The 14,969-nt window shown below is 44.2% G+C and overlaps 1 protein-coding gene across 2 annotated transcripts in view; it reads right to left on the bottom strand.

Moving 5' to 3' along the window:
* TMEM132D (transmembrane protein 132D) overlaps positions 1-14,969 on the bottom strand; it is a 318,685-nt gene that overhangs the window by 48,259 nt on the left and 255,457 nt on the right. For both annotated transcript variants that reach the window (XM_064169011.1, XM_064169012.1), the window contains one exon: positions 3,151-3,294. In XM_064169011.1, coding sequence (XP_064025081.1) covers positions 3,151-3,294 — 144 coding nt within the window. The remainder of the gene's footprint in view (positions 1-3,150; positions 3,295-14,969) is intronic.

Genomic DNA, 14,969 nt, shown 5'->3' with positions numbered 1-14,969 from the left:
CTGCTCCAAACATGGGGGCGCATTCGCCTGGCAGGCAGCAGGGGCGTGGGCCCTGTGAGAGCCCTCTCAGGCGACCGGATTGAACCGGACTGGGCTGCCTGCGCTCCCTCTGCCCTGTTTTCCCGCCTCGGGCTGCAGTGCAGGCAGGCAGGGAAGTGTGTCTGGACAAGACAGGACATGCTCAAGCCCATGTTGTGACCCTTGGGACTCTCCACCACACCCTAACGCCCTGCGATCCTGTGAACTTCAGACTAACAGTTTGCTGTACGTGGCAGATTGACCAGGTTCACAGAATCACAGAATTAATCAGCCTGGAAAAGACTTCTGAGATCATCAAGTCCAAGCTACTTTTTTTTTAAAGAGGTTTGCATTTCAAAAGGGGTTTGTGGAATTGAAAAAGCAGAACAAATGAAAACTCTCTCTGTTACAACAGGCAGCAAGCCACACTCCATGAGAAAATGCCATCCTGGTGGCTATTCAGACAAACAGAAACCCTGAGCAGAATCTAGAAGGGATGTGTGTTTCATTTAAGAGATTGCCATGAAGAGATTATTTCAAACAAGTCCAGCAAGGGTAAAAATTGGCAATTTTTCAATGAAAAAAGTTATCACAGTATCACAGTATCACCAAGGTTGGAAGAGACCTCACAGATCATCAAGTCCAACCTTTTACCACAGTGCCCAAGGCTAGACCATGGCACCAAGTGCCACATCCAACCTTGCCTTGAACTGCCCCAGGGACGACGACTCCACCACCTCCCCGGGCAGCCCATTCCAGTGTCCAATGACGCTCTCAGTGAAGAACTTTCTCCTCACCTCGAGCCGAAATTTCCCCTGGTGCAGCCTGAGGCTGTGTCCTCTCGTTCTGGAGCTGGCCACCTGAGAGAAGAGAGCAACCTCCCCCTGGCCACAACCACCCTTCAGGTAGTTGTAGACAGTTAATCTCTGTTCAGAGGTAGCCCAAGGAAGATCATTTAAACCTATACTCAGCTCTATCCTCCAATTACCCTGCTCCAAGTTGTCTCTCCCTCTGTGACATGAAGTTACTAAACTTGCAGGTACTTCTCAAACTCTCAACGTTTTCCCACACGACGCTAACAACCAAGTGCCCATACTCAGTCTTTGCCTACAAAGGCAAAAAGTGTCCACTAGGAAGAGTCTTTTTCAGCTAATGGGGCCCAGTGAGGCTTGCTTTGGAGCTAAACACTGTCCTCAGCTGCTTGAATCCAAATGAAAATGAACCAACATAACAGGGAGAAAGATTAACAACCCAGTCAGCTTCAGGCTATGGCAAATTTCACAAAGGCCGAGTCCTCAATATGGTGCAGTTCACAAAAGTTAATGGGATAACAGCGACTTCCAGCAGCTGCAGGGGTGGCCTGTAGCCTTTGTAATCGTTTTGTGACACACTGGCTATGTTAAAAACCCCTCAATTCTAACTTGTATTTGTAGCCATGTCTCTTGCTTCATCTTCTCCAATGACAGCCACAGATGAGTTTGTGAAAAGAGAAAAGCTGCAGTAGACAAGCCAACACCTCTGTCACCATGCTGGAATACTTCCCACCATATTCAAGAGAGATGTTGTGGTGCTGGAATGTGTCCAGAGAAGGGCAACAAGGCTGGTGAAGGGCCTGAACACAAACCCTATGAGGAGAGGCTGAGGGAGCTGGGGGTGTGCAGCCTGGAGAAGAGAAGGCTCAGGGCAGCCCTCATTGCTGTCTACAACTACCTGAAGAGAGTTTGTAGCCAGCTGGGAGTTGGTCTCTTCTGCCAGACAACCAGCAACAAAACAAGAGGACAGTCTCAAGTTGTGCCAGGGGAAGTATAGGCTGGATGTTAGGAGGAAGTTCTTGCCAGAGAGAGTGATTGGAATTGGAATGGGCTGCCCAGGGAGGTGGTGGAGTCACCATCCCTGGAGGTGTTCAAGAAAAGCCTGGATGAGGCACTTAATGCCATGGTCTAGTTGATTGGACAGGTCTAGGTGCTAGGTTGGACTGGACAATCTTGGAGGTCTCTTCCAACCTGATGGATTCTATATATCTTACAATCAACACTGCTGGCCATGTCTTTCCACTACCATTAACATTTGTTATCCATTAACCAAGTTGAGTAGGAATATGCAGGACTTCTAACATGCTTTTAGTTCTAGTACCAGCACAAGCTGAAAGCCTTCAAGAAGCAGCAATTTTCTTGAGGGTCCAGCCTGACTCCAAGATTTCAATAATAAAGACACTTACAAGGTATCCCCTCAAGCTTCCTGGAGCGAAGCTGGAGATGGGTAGGTTCAGGCTGGACGTGAGGAGGAAATTCTTCAGCATGAGAGTGGTGAGAGCCTAGAATGGGTTGCCCAGGGAAGTGGTTGAGGCCCCATCCCTGGAGGTGTGTAAGGCCAGGCTGGACGGGGCTGTGGCCAGCCTGATCTAAGGTAGGGTGTACCTGTCCATGGCAGGGGGGTTGGAACTAGACAATCCTTGTAGTCCCTTCTAACCCTGACTGATTCTATGATTCCTCCTCATCAATGGCTAGGAAAGTACAGACAATGAGTTAGCAATCTGAGTAGCACTATCTTATTGCCTGCCATTTATCTCCCAAGGAAGTTTAGCCCATAGAGCTCTTACACAGAGTAAATCTTCCAGTCAAATGTCTTACCCAGCTCATGAATAGCACCTAACATGCTTCCTGTGAGACACCCTCATAGCAATTTTGACCAAAGAAAATTCCAGATTTAGAGCTAATGTTCTTTGCAACACACTACTGGGTCAGCATCAAGAAAGCACTCAAAAGTTTGACTCATACAGCTCCTCTGCCAGTGCTCAAAACCAAGTCCACAGAAACTACCTCCCTCTTTAGAACATCTGTTGACAACATTCCTGAACCTACACAGCCCCTACAGCTGAAAAGCAAAAGGCAAAGATGGAATGACCTCTGAAAACACCTCAAAACTGGGAAGTGACAGACAATTCCAAATATTTGACATGCAGGATGGCAAATGTGATTTTGTGTTTGTTTTATTGCTCCACTGACACAATCTATAGGTAATAGCAATAGTAAATCTTTCTCTTCCAGCTCTACAACAGTTAGCAAGCTGTGAGAACTTATTGCATTAGAGAACACCACTGTTTTGCAGGATGTCTGCCTTGTGTGACCCTACCTTTATGACGTCTTCATCTGATGATCTGCACTCCACAGATTCCAGGAGATCAGTCACGGTACCATCATCCTCCACAGAGATGACTTTGACAGGGACAGCCACTGTTTTCCCAGTGAGAATAGCTGTGTTCAGGATCTCTGCTTCCTAAGACACACAAAAAAGGCCCTTTAGATAATATACATTGGCTACTAATTTGTTAGTACCACCTAGAATCACCTTTGCTTTACTTTCTAATAGCTGTGCCAAGAACTTTTCCAAGTGTGGCAGGCAAGAAGGGCAAACTTCCTTCCTTTACTCCTGGAACCAAAGTCCCAGTCCTGATTCAGAGCTGTTAAGATATTTGTCATTCCCTAATTGGTATTCCATAGATGCTCATCAAGTGTTAGAGCAATCTAACTGCTAGGGAATGACCCTGCTCCACTTAAGATGGACCTTGCATCCAGCAAGAGGGAAATCTCCATCCTGAGGAGCTCACTAATGATCTTGTTGATCACATTAAAGTAAAAAGGTTTTAAGTCTTGCTGCTTTAGCCAAAAAAAACCACCTCTTTTCTGAAAGGTTTTCTTCTACAAATACTGTGACACCATTGGACAAACACTGCCAACATTTAGGCCAGGGAAATACTGTCTCTTTGTTAGGGAACAAGTTTGGATTGAGGTTAGTCAGTGCCCAAAATCTCTTGGGTGATCTTTTACAAGTCCCTGCAGTGGGGAATGTCTTCTGCAATATGCACACTGTCTGGCTTCCAGCTTGTGGACAGCCTGCAGAGGGAAAGCAGCTGCTACAAAAGCCACCTGACAGCACATCTAACCATCTGGCACTCAGGGTGTGCTCTAGTATGCCTTCCAACTGCACCTTTGGTTGGACACTCCAACTGACCATGTGTATGGAAGCAGTTCTAGTCTTAGAGGCAGGTTTTAGGCTGCTCTTTGGGATGCAGTGCTGGCAGATTCAACAACTAACAGCCTGTAAAATGGGCTAGTGGCACTGTCTGTCATGACAGATAATATCTGGTTTCCTTTGCTCTGCCTCCTTAGGGAATTAGTTTGAGCGCCTTGATTCTGGTCCTGCATAAGTGACAACATGTACCACAGGACTGTGGGGAACCAGACCCTTGCCAAGTTTTCTAGAACTTATCCTGGCTCTTCTTGGGCAAGCACTTGTTCATAACTGTCTCTTTACCTTGTACCGAAGCTCATGCAAACTCCCTTCCAAAAAGGGAGGAATGCTGAGAAGGACCTGGGCTCTTTAAACCCAGTGACCTGTGTGTCTGGCACATGGTTGTTGTGATGATTATTGCAGAATGCATTCCTCTGCTTGATTTATCACTTCTAATTTAAGACCTGAGTTCTGCTTATGTGAAGAGCACAAGACTAAGCCCAGCGCTCTCAGTCACCTGGGTGTCACATCAGTCTCTCACAGCAGACATCACTGGCTTGTGTCACAATCCACAGAGAGCACAAACCGGTGCCTGAATTCTTCTGCTCCTAATTGCAAGATGCTGCTCAGTCCTGAAAGATCTCTGAGTTTTTCAGAACAGTGCCTGCAAAGCACAGACTGTCCCAAAGAGCAAGAGACTCTTGATTTCAACCGGCTCTTGTGAAATAAAGGCTTCCAAAGCCCCCCAAGTGTTAACTTCTCATTATCTAAGTAGCTCACACTATGAGCTCTGAGACTGACCTGATTTTACTTGTGGAAGACAACAAAGTGGGAGATTGAAACCAAGTTACCAGAAGATGAGGACTCCCTCTACTGCCTCTTGGGCTAAAGAGGAAAAGCTGAGATTTCTCTCATTTAAAGGACAGAGATCAAAAAGACCTTTTCCCATTACTTAAAGAAACAGAGGGACTGTATTCAGACTCAAAGCAGTATTTAAAGAAAGAGAGGGAAAAAACCAGCCTCCTGGTCTTTTGAAAACTGCTTTGCTAAAGTTGCCCCATCCTCACCATGACCTTTAGGGGAGGGTAAACCAGGATTTCACAAAACCAGAACTTAAGAAGAAAATCCTTTCCCTCCCACAGCACAAAAGCTCTTCAGACAGTCTGAAATTAAATTCATACAAAGGTGAGAATATCTGCCTGCACTGTAAGGCCCTCCTGTCTTGAGTGCACTTTTGTTCTCAGCAGAGAATCTATTATTCAAGTAACTGAGATCTCAGAAAGATTTGCAATTAAGTTTCCAGATTCTTTTTACTTCTTTTTTTTTTCACATCTGGGCTTTGCAGCAGCTACTGCATGCAGGTTATTTAGATACTTTTGCCATTCTCCTACAGGCTCCACAGGACTGCAAATGGGGACAGCTTGACAGAGCAAGTGCTATTAGGCACTGTAATTACAAAATCCAGGCATTAGATCCTGATTTTGCAAACACATGGTAATGAATCTCATTTCATTGGGACTATCTGGGGCCATAGCACATGCCCAGCTACTTGCACCTTTGTACCAAGGTGAAAAGATGTGCTCCCTCAAGCAGGAAGGGCCTTCTTCCCTCAGTTAATACATAACAGTACGACCCTTGCAATTACTTTATAAAGCAAAGGGAAGTTTAATAACCAAGCCTTTGAAACAGTGTGATTAATGAGGTCTGCTAACCAAAAGCAAATGTAATTTCCCTTGGTAAGGGCTAGTAACGGAGAACACTTCTTACAAGCTTCAGGAATTTCGCCTGAGTCTGTGACTTTTCCAAGTGCTGCCTTTGGATATTCTACACCCTAATACACCTGGTACCTTTATGGAGGTGCCTGCAAAACCAGGCTACTTAGTACAGCAACTGTACACTGCCACTATCCTTCTCTTCTCAGCCACCTGCTAAAACCATGTGCACAGCACAGCTAATCCATAGGGAATTTCTGCTTGTCCAGAGTCTCAGCTGCTTTCAAAACTCAGTAAGATGGTGTCAGATCCTGCTCTAAAGCTTTCTAGCTGAGACTACAATCTGACAGACCTGTACTTAACACAGCTGCGTGAACAATGGCAATAACTTTAATAAGAGTACTTTAAAGAGGTCAGTGTATTCATATCTGGTTAAGGAAGCACAATCATATATTGCATCTGTCCAAAATCAAAGGTTTCTCATTCAAGGTTTTGCAGTTTTTGTCCATCTTGATGCTCAGAAACTAACAGCTTCCAGAAGCTTGCACACTCCACACCAACACACGCAGCATATGATGCTATTCCTGATTCTTAGACAGTCCAGAGAGTCTCCAAAACAATCTTTGTCCAATCCCTTTCCAAAAGGAATGAGGGAAGTGGGGACCAAGAAGCAATTCCTCGAGTTCACCTAAATGTCTGCAGCAATGTTCTGACTAACAGCAATTACTTATTAAGTCCCAGGAAAACAAATCCACCTATAAGTAAATGAAGGACAAAGGAAAGCAGAGCTATGCTAACCTACACTAGGATAACTGAGCTACATATTCTGCTTGCATAGTTTGGGGTATCTCTGCATGTATGGACTTGGAGGATGATATCTTTGGGCATCTAGTTTGCATCTCACCCTTGAACACAGAGGCATAATAACCATTTACACCAATTTACACAGCAGGGGCAGAGTAAAATGCTTCTTTAGTCATTTGTTTAATGGCTAGACAGGGCTTAGTGCTCCCCTGGTGAAAGCATATAAAAATTATTTCATTTTGAGGAAACAAACATGATACTTATTTAGCTATACAGGGATTATAGTTCAGAATCTCAGCATGTAAAAACTGTAAATCCAAGCAGTTTCTAATTTCAAAGTGGTGCTTTTTTGCTGCTTAAATGATGTAGGAATCTTCTGAAGAATTATTGTATTCTTTATCTATAACTAACATAGATTATAGGAGGTATGATGTGAGGGCTTGCAAGATTAAGACAGTTCTGCTTTTGCACAGCAATAGCCAAACATTCTAATAGCCAAAAGTTGGTTCCCTCAGCACCTATTAAAAGAATGCTCAGCTTTCTCTAACTAATATGCTGCATATCTCTGTGATTCACATACACTGAACCTGCCCCCCCCAGACAATAAAATGAAATAATATTCAGATAAAAACGTTTTTCTCTATGTCACAGAAATGGAAAACCAGGTAATCTTTATCCTGAAATTGCTACCATGTTAAAAAAAAACAGTAATACTTTTAAAGAAGATTCTGGAGTGAGTCTTTTTTGCCTGCTGAAGAGATTCCTGTTAAATAACTGAGCATATTAAGCCCTCCAGCAGAAACACATTCAGAAGATGTACACAGTAAGCATCTATTTAAGTAGAAATGCAGAAGTGAGTACCTATTAGTTTTTTCAGTTTTAATTGGTAGCTTCCCTGCAATTTAATTTCCCTTCGGACATCTTTTGCCTTATAATTCCTGGGGTGAAAGAAAGGACTTTAACGATATAATTATAAATCTTAGGGCATTTCTTTTTCTTACCCTGCTTCTCTCTGTATACACAATATTTCCTAATGTTTGTGTTAATAATGACTTTAGAGAGAAATAAATACATGGCTAGCTCATGCTCTAGCTTTGAGGCCCCACATCGGATGTATACAGCAAGGAAAGGTTTAGCACTGCCAGGATTCTTTTCCAAAAGCATTTTAGCCTGACCCAGGACAGCATTTTCATGTTGAATCTCTGTTAACTCTCATGAACCTCACAATACTGCAAGCAGCAGCAAGCAAGGCACCAAATTGTTTAAAGTAAAAAAAGACTGCAAAACTTTCATCAAAATAGCTTGGGCTGCTTGTCCTACCATAAAACATAAGGGAAGAAAAGGACTAAGTCCCCATGACACTATAATCACAGGCTCACAGGATGTTAGGGGTTGGAAGGGACCCAAGGAGATCATCGAGTCCAACCCCCCTGCCAGAGCAGGACAATACTGTCTAACACAGATCACAGAGGAACACATCCAGACAGGCCTTGAAAGTCTCCAGAGAAGGAGACCCCACAGCCTCTCTGGGAGCCTGTTCCAATGCTATGGAGCCCTTACAGTGAAGAAGTTCTCCCTTGTGTTGAGGTGGAACCTCTTTTGCTGCAACTTACACCCATTGCTTCTTGTCCTATCCCAGGGAGCAGTGAGCAGAGCCTGTCCCCCCCATCCTGGTCAGTCCTCAGATATTTATAACCATTATCAAATCCCCTCTAAGTCTTCTCTTCTCCAGTCTAAAAAGTCCCAAATCTCTCAGCCTCTCCTCATGAGCCATGCCCTCCACATACATATAGAACACGTAACATGTGTTCTATAAGCAGCAGATTTTTATTAGAGTAGCAGAATATATTTTTGCAGGCTACATATCCAGCTTCTAAAATCAAGCATGTTCCTTTGGTTTTCAGAAGGTATCTTGACTTTGGGGTTTAATATGTACAGACTGCAACAGGGAAGAGAATAAAATGATCACTAAAATCTCCCAAAGCCCAGGGCAGAACACCAAACGAGAATGAAAATCCATCCCATTTGGCACTTGTCATTACCCTCCGTTTCCCTCTTTGTTTTTTTCCTTTCTTTTCTATTAATCAGCCTGTAGAGCATTAACCCAGGGTACCACCTTGAATCTCTTCACTATTTATTTTAGAAGGGCCTAGATTCAGCTCCTTTGCAGCTAGCAGCCATCTTCCTTATATCAGAGAATCCACACTTCAGTCGTGCATAACTAATTTCAAATCTTATTTAGCATCAAGTCTCAGAATTAAGAAGCTAAGTGACAGCTGTTTAATTAACTCCTTAAGCTGATTAGAAAGCATTACAGAAATCCCCCCAAGGAAGAGTTTATAACTGTCAAGAGAGCCTAAGGCCACGTTAATGCTTCTGTTTAAATTTAGTAAGCTTCTAAACCAATAAAGTCTAAATGCTTGACATCCTCATGGATGTGGTCAAATTCAGCTTTTTAAACTCATGTTACCAGTGCAAGGATAGGAAACAAAAACAACAACATAGAAGGGATTTGAAAAGTCAGAAAGCTGCAGCTGAATAATAAAGCAAATAGATGCACCTCTCTAAAGAAGCTGCTCTAAGTTCATGCCTTCTAACACTCGATTATACTGGATTAGCACTCAAGGCTGGAGTAAAGCTGAGCTTGCACCTTAAACGCAGAGTCATCTCCCAGCTTCTGGGTGTAAGCACAAAGGTTTGTTCATTGGGTCTTAAAACTTAAATCCACCTTTAATGATAAGATTATGGCAGCTGAAGTACAAGTTTTAGAAGCAGCTGCTAGAGCTAGATACATGGTGGTGCAGAGAAACTGAAAATGCCTCCAAGCAAATGTCTTCAGTTGTAGTACATTGTTGTTAGCTCTGAGCTAACAGCAGAATGTGCTACTGCCACAAACTGTCAGAGAGTGCCAGGCTCTTGCAGCCTGCGCTGAGGCATGAGGGTGGGATTAGGCAGTAGGTTTTGAGGGAGGGTGGGATTAGACCTGTTGCAAGGATTGGATGGTTCTGGGGAGGTGGTATGGGTGTGTGGGTGTTGATGCTGATTATTTTTTTTTTGTGATGCTTTTTCCATTAAAATCAATTTATGCACAACTTCTCTGTGCCTGCATGAGGTGGGGGAGCGTGGGAGGCACCAGGAAATGGCACCAAAGAATCATAGAATTAACCAGGTTAGAAGAGACCTCCAAAATCATCTAGTCCAACCTAGCACCCAGCCCTGTCCAATCAACTAGTCCATAGCCCTAAGTGCCTCATCCAGGCTTTTCTTGAACACCTCTAGGGATGGCGACTCCACCACCTCCCTGGGCAGCCCATTCCAAAAGCATTGCTAAGTACCAAATCAGATTCACCAAAGGGCAACAATCCACCACCAGGACATCTCCAGTGGTGAGGGAAATCATGGAAGGTGACTCCCCTGCCCCTTTCCCCGAGAAAGCATGTCGGGGGAGCCAGGACAGATGGGTTTACATGGGACTCAGACAGGCCCCCACACATAAAGCAGCACGGAGCACTGCAACAAGAAGGGCTGCAAGTACAAGTCGAAATAATGCAGGTATGAGTGGGTATGGTGAAACCTTAAAGCAAAAACATGAAAAGGCTGACCTGAACTTCAAAGTCAGCTGTTTAGCTTAATGTGTGCACCTTTCATCGTGCAGAGTGAAATCTGAAGTCACTGGGAATGGGGGGAGAGAGGAGGAGGATATAAAAGCAAATGAATCAAATTTAATTGAAGCACTTTCTTAAATTGTTTCCTTTTTTTCCCTCAGTACAGGCAAGAGAGCTCCCAATCAGATGTGCTGACACAAGGTTAAAAGGGAGCATCAACCAAAGCCCAAATGCATGTTTCTCTGGATATACCTACCTGCTGACTTCTAATCTTCCACACAGCTTCTAGACATGGAAAAGTGGAATTATTTTTTCTTTGTAGCAAAATGTGATTGCAAACTCATTGTTTAGAAAGAAATGGGTGGTAAAATCAATATCTAAGTGTATTTTTCATTCTTTCTTCTTCTAGCTGATTCCTTGAAAAGTTTAGACCTCCATTCAACCGAGAGGTGACTCACATCCAGCCACACTCTCACTCAGTGGGACAGAACCAATGCTTATGAAGTGAGAAGCTTTGGCATGAACAATGAAACAAAGCCACACGCACATAGAAAGCACAGCAATCACAATTTTCCAGTCAAAACCAGAGAAAAGCCAATGGCTAGGCTGTGCTGCAGGGAAAATGCAACATGGGATATCACAGAGACTTTCTGCCCCTCCTACTGCCACACATGAGGCATTCAGGAAAAGCAGCTAATTATATTTCATCTGAAAGCTGGATTTTGCAAAGCCTCTTAGCTATTTTATATTCTTACTAATGAACTTTCATCTCTTTAGAGATAGAATCTATCATGCTAAGTTTGAGGGGAAGGGAAGAAAAGCTCAATACCTAAGTTAGTACTGTGTGTAGTAAAGAGGGAGGGAAGGAGCACAATAAGAGGGAGGTGATCCAAAGGAAAAGCAGAATCATTAATAAGATGACCAGTAGTGAAGAGGTCTCTCATTACACAGCCTGTGGTGTTCAATAAAAGGCTAGAGAAGGAAAGAAATGAATATTAGAAACAAAATCCAGGAGCTAGAGTATCTGCCTGGGTGAAGTAAGGCTGCTGTTCAGGCAGTTAAATTCCCCAGTTTCACATGTGTACATTGTCAGGACAAGGCAGCCCTGGCTTGTGTGCACTTTCTGGAACTGCAGGATGCAATTCCACGTCTTTAAGTGATGAAAAAGCCAGGAAACAAATCCCCTCGCTCCAAGGGAGACAAAAAATACCTTTGCCTGTTGTGTCCCTTTTCCTTGCCATTGTATCCAGACCAGAATTGCTCAGAATTGCTCTTTTTCTGGTATTTGTGCAGCATTCAGCCCACAGTCCAGATCTGAGGTCAAGCTGCTCACTCAGCTAACAACAGGTAACAGTTCTCTTGGAGGTGAAACACGGCAAGCACTGAACAAATGCACCAACAAAGTGGGAGGAACAGGACATTGCCTCTTGCTTTCGGTGCTGCTGTTTCCAGCCCTGCTCTGGCATAAAGGCACAGCAGGTTTTCATCTTTCTGACAGTGACTAACCAGAGCAAGTGTGTGATTTTAAGCCTTCATTTTCTGCTATGGATTTCTGGGAGCAGGCAGCACACAGGCAAACACTATTTAGAGGGAGCAAGCAACTGTTTAGCAATGAAACAGTTTACAACACTATCAGTAAGCTATTCAAGCCATACTGGATCTCCTTTACTCTCAGGTGAGGAACCAAATCTTCCCATGGGAGCTCACTTATTTTCTATTTGTAGAGTCAATGCACATTTTAATGTGTCTCAAGTTTAAAGAGACTAATTCCTTTGGATGCTTTGACATCTAACATTTTGGAATTGCGCTAGAATACTTTTGGCAATTTGTCCTGTGGTGGTTTGGTGGTTTGCAGTGCTAAGTGGGCTACCATGATCCTGGAAAGCTGTCATGTTCATTGTCTGTTTATCAAAGTCAGAGAGCTATGAAGTCTGTGAGTTGTCAGGCTGTGGTTCTTCAGAGACATTGCTAATTAATTCACAAGCTCCAAAGTGTAACCCCACAAAGCTGTGTATGCATGCTTGATTTTGGACTCTAGACAGAGTGCTTTAGCTGATAATCAACAAGGTTTGCTGTTAAAGCATACAGGCAAACAAACCCGGGGAGGATTTCTTCCCTGTTTTGCTTAAACAGACTGCCAGCACACAGAGACATCCTTGCAGGAGGGGAAGGCATGGCTGATTGTCAAAGGAAGACCTTTCAAAAAAGCAGAGCTGGGAGATCTGGCCTAAGGTCCACAAATACACTGTGTCTGATGCCACTGAATTGCTGAGGCTGGGGAGATTGGTAGGGACATGTCATGCAAAATTAGCTAAACCCAATCAAAATTTCACAGATGGGGTCAGTATCTCAGCTCCCGCATTGATATGCCAGCATGAAGGCTCTTTTGATTCTCAGGTCTGCAGTTAGGAAGCCTAATGCAGAGGTTTGGTGCCTGCAGGGGTTTTGGAGCTCTGTAAGGGGTGGACTATGGGATGTGATGTACGGATTTCCAGCAACAAAATGAAAGCTCTAGGATATCACTTCAAAGAAAAGAAGCCAATGAGACTCAAGCAATGCAATTTAGCAGAGTAAATATTTGGTGCAATGTGTAGCAGAGCCAGAACCACTGGGGTCAAACTGACTGAAACAGCTTTGCTTTCATGGAGGGAAGCATTAGAAATCCCAAACCAAAACACTGGCCTGGTTTAATATGTGGTTGGGATTTTTTTGTTTGTTTGTTTTCCTTCCACAGTTTGCTGCTGTCATTCCCAGGCTGTATTCCGGGCTGCATGTGAATCTTTCCCATCTTCCACACTGTGCTAACCCCAGTGTGCTCAGTGGTAAAAAATGGAACACCAAGGAACATGGCTGGGGAACCCTTTCCCCATCTGCCATACAGCTCCTTGAGGCCTGGCCAACAAGGAGCAGATTAAAGCAACCCTTGGGATGCAGATACATCCAGCAGAGAAATTTGACACATTCTTTTTTGTCATTCTCTGCTTTCCAGAGCCAGACAGTGACAAAATCTGCACACTCTGCTCCTCTCCTATTCCTGTGGCCACTGCTTCCTTCAGGGTCAGTGCCAGGGCAAGGACAGGGCTCTGGGGCCCCAAGCCCTCCCTTCTGCCGCAGCTCTCAGTGTCTGCCTTGATCACGACCATATTTCTGCATTGTCACAGGCAGTAAATGACAAGCTGGAAGAGAGCTGAGGCTGGGAAGGGTGAGAGACAAGGAGTGGGAATCTGAGATGGGGGACAGAGAAGGAGAGGATTTGCACAGTTTCTCTGTGGGAGGTTACCTGCTGACTAAAGAAAGCACAGGGAAAATGCTGTCCTGCTTCACTCAGTTAAAGGCCCCAGGGCTTGGCACATCTCTGTACAACATGGTACATGCAGCAAGCGCTGCGATGGACACTGGGCTCAGCTGATGACTGAAGCTGCTGTTTGGTCAGAGCCCTCCCTGCTCATGCCTGCCGCTGTCACACTCTGGTGTCTGTTCTCTCCAGCTCACAGGATCACATGTGGGATGAAATCTGTTTCTGCACTAACTGGAACTACTGATGCTCTAGATGAACAGTGTATAAGTGAGTCAATGACAGCAGGAGCTACATCAACTTCCTTGGGAAAATATTCCTAAGTACTTATGCCAGAGGTGGAAATGATGCTTCTTTGTGTTACTGGGGAACAAGATTTCTGCAGAAGGCTTCTCCAGACTCAGGCCATGCAGGAATCAGGCCCCATCGGAGTCCTCTGAGATATGCACACCAGCTGGAACCAAGGGAGATTCGGTGTTTTATTTTCTGAATAAGTTTAGATTTGTCTGCTGTTTTACCAACAAACAAATTCACACCTGACAGCCACTTTGGTCTTGTCTTGTGGTGTGCGATGGTACATCTGCTGAGGTCTGTCTGCCAGCACTTTGTGCAGAGTTGTGTTTGTAGTGTGAAGCCCTGCTGTGAGACATTCAATTATCCTCACACTCCAAACTAGTGCCATGGGCCTGCCTTGGTGGCTCGTGGTTGCTCTGTTGGCCATTTGTTTACATTGACCTATCTGATGCAGGCAGAGGCGCAGGTGCAGCCTTCCTTATTACAGACACCTACTGCTGGTGGCCTGCCAAGCATCAAAGACAGCATCTACCTAGTTTTTTGGTCTTGAGCATCTCCATAACTCAGGCACACAATGCAAAAGCCTCATTTTCACCTCAAAGACCATGACCTTTTACCCCATCCTACCTAGCTTCTCTGTTATCTCCTACAATCTCCCCAGCTTTTAATGTCTTCCAGGCAGCACTTCGACCAGCACATCTGTGCTCTTCCCCATGACACCTGCAGAGATAGTTACTTTACAATCCCCTTTAAAGTTCAGCTCTGCCATAGTGATTACAGGATGTTGCAAGTCTTGAAGAGATAAGTTTGTTCCTCTCCTCTTATCTCTCACAACTTTGGTTTAACTCTGTGAGGTCAAGAAAGATCTGTCAGCTGAAAAGGTAAATCAACAGTACACATCTGGTGTTTATGAATATAGAGAGAGATTCAGCTCCCTCCATGTCTACAAAGTACTTCTCAGAGAGGAAAACCATTTATCATCGTGTAGAGTAGCAACACTCCTAAAAGATTTATCAATTCTGACTTCATTTTCACATCACTTTAAAAGTTCTGTTGTCACTCTTGCAGTTTTCTTGAGGTGGAAGCTGTGAAGTGGTAAGGTTAGGATTGCTGCCCGAGCCTCTAGTTAGACCTACTGGCAAAGACAGGAGCAGCCTTGTTTCAATGCTGCACATGGGAAGTCCTGATAATAACATAAATGATATATCAAGCATAGAACCATAGAATCAA

This window comes from Pogoniulus pusillus, chromosome 30 (genome assembly GCF_015220805.1).
Source record: "Pogoniulus pusillus isolate bPogPus1 chromosome 30, bPogPus1.pri, whole genome shotgun sequence".
In the NCBI taxonomy this organism is placed as follows: domain Eukaryota; kingdom Metazoa; phylum Chordata; class Aves; order Piciformes; family Lybiidae; genus Pogoniulus; species Pogoniulus pusillus.
The sequence above is the reverse complement of the archived record's forward strand: the minus strand, read 5'-3'. Positions and strand labels throughout refer to the sequence as shown.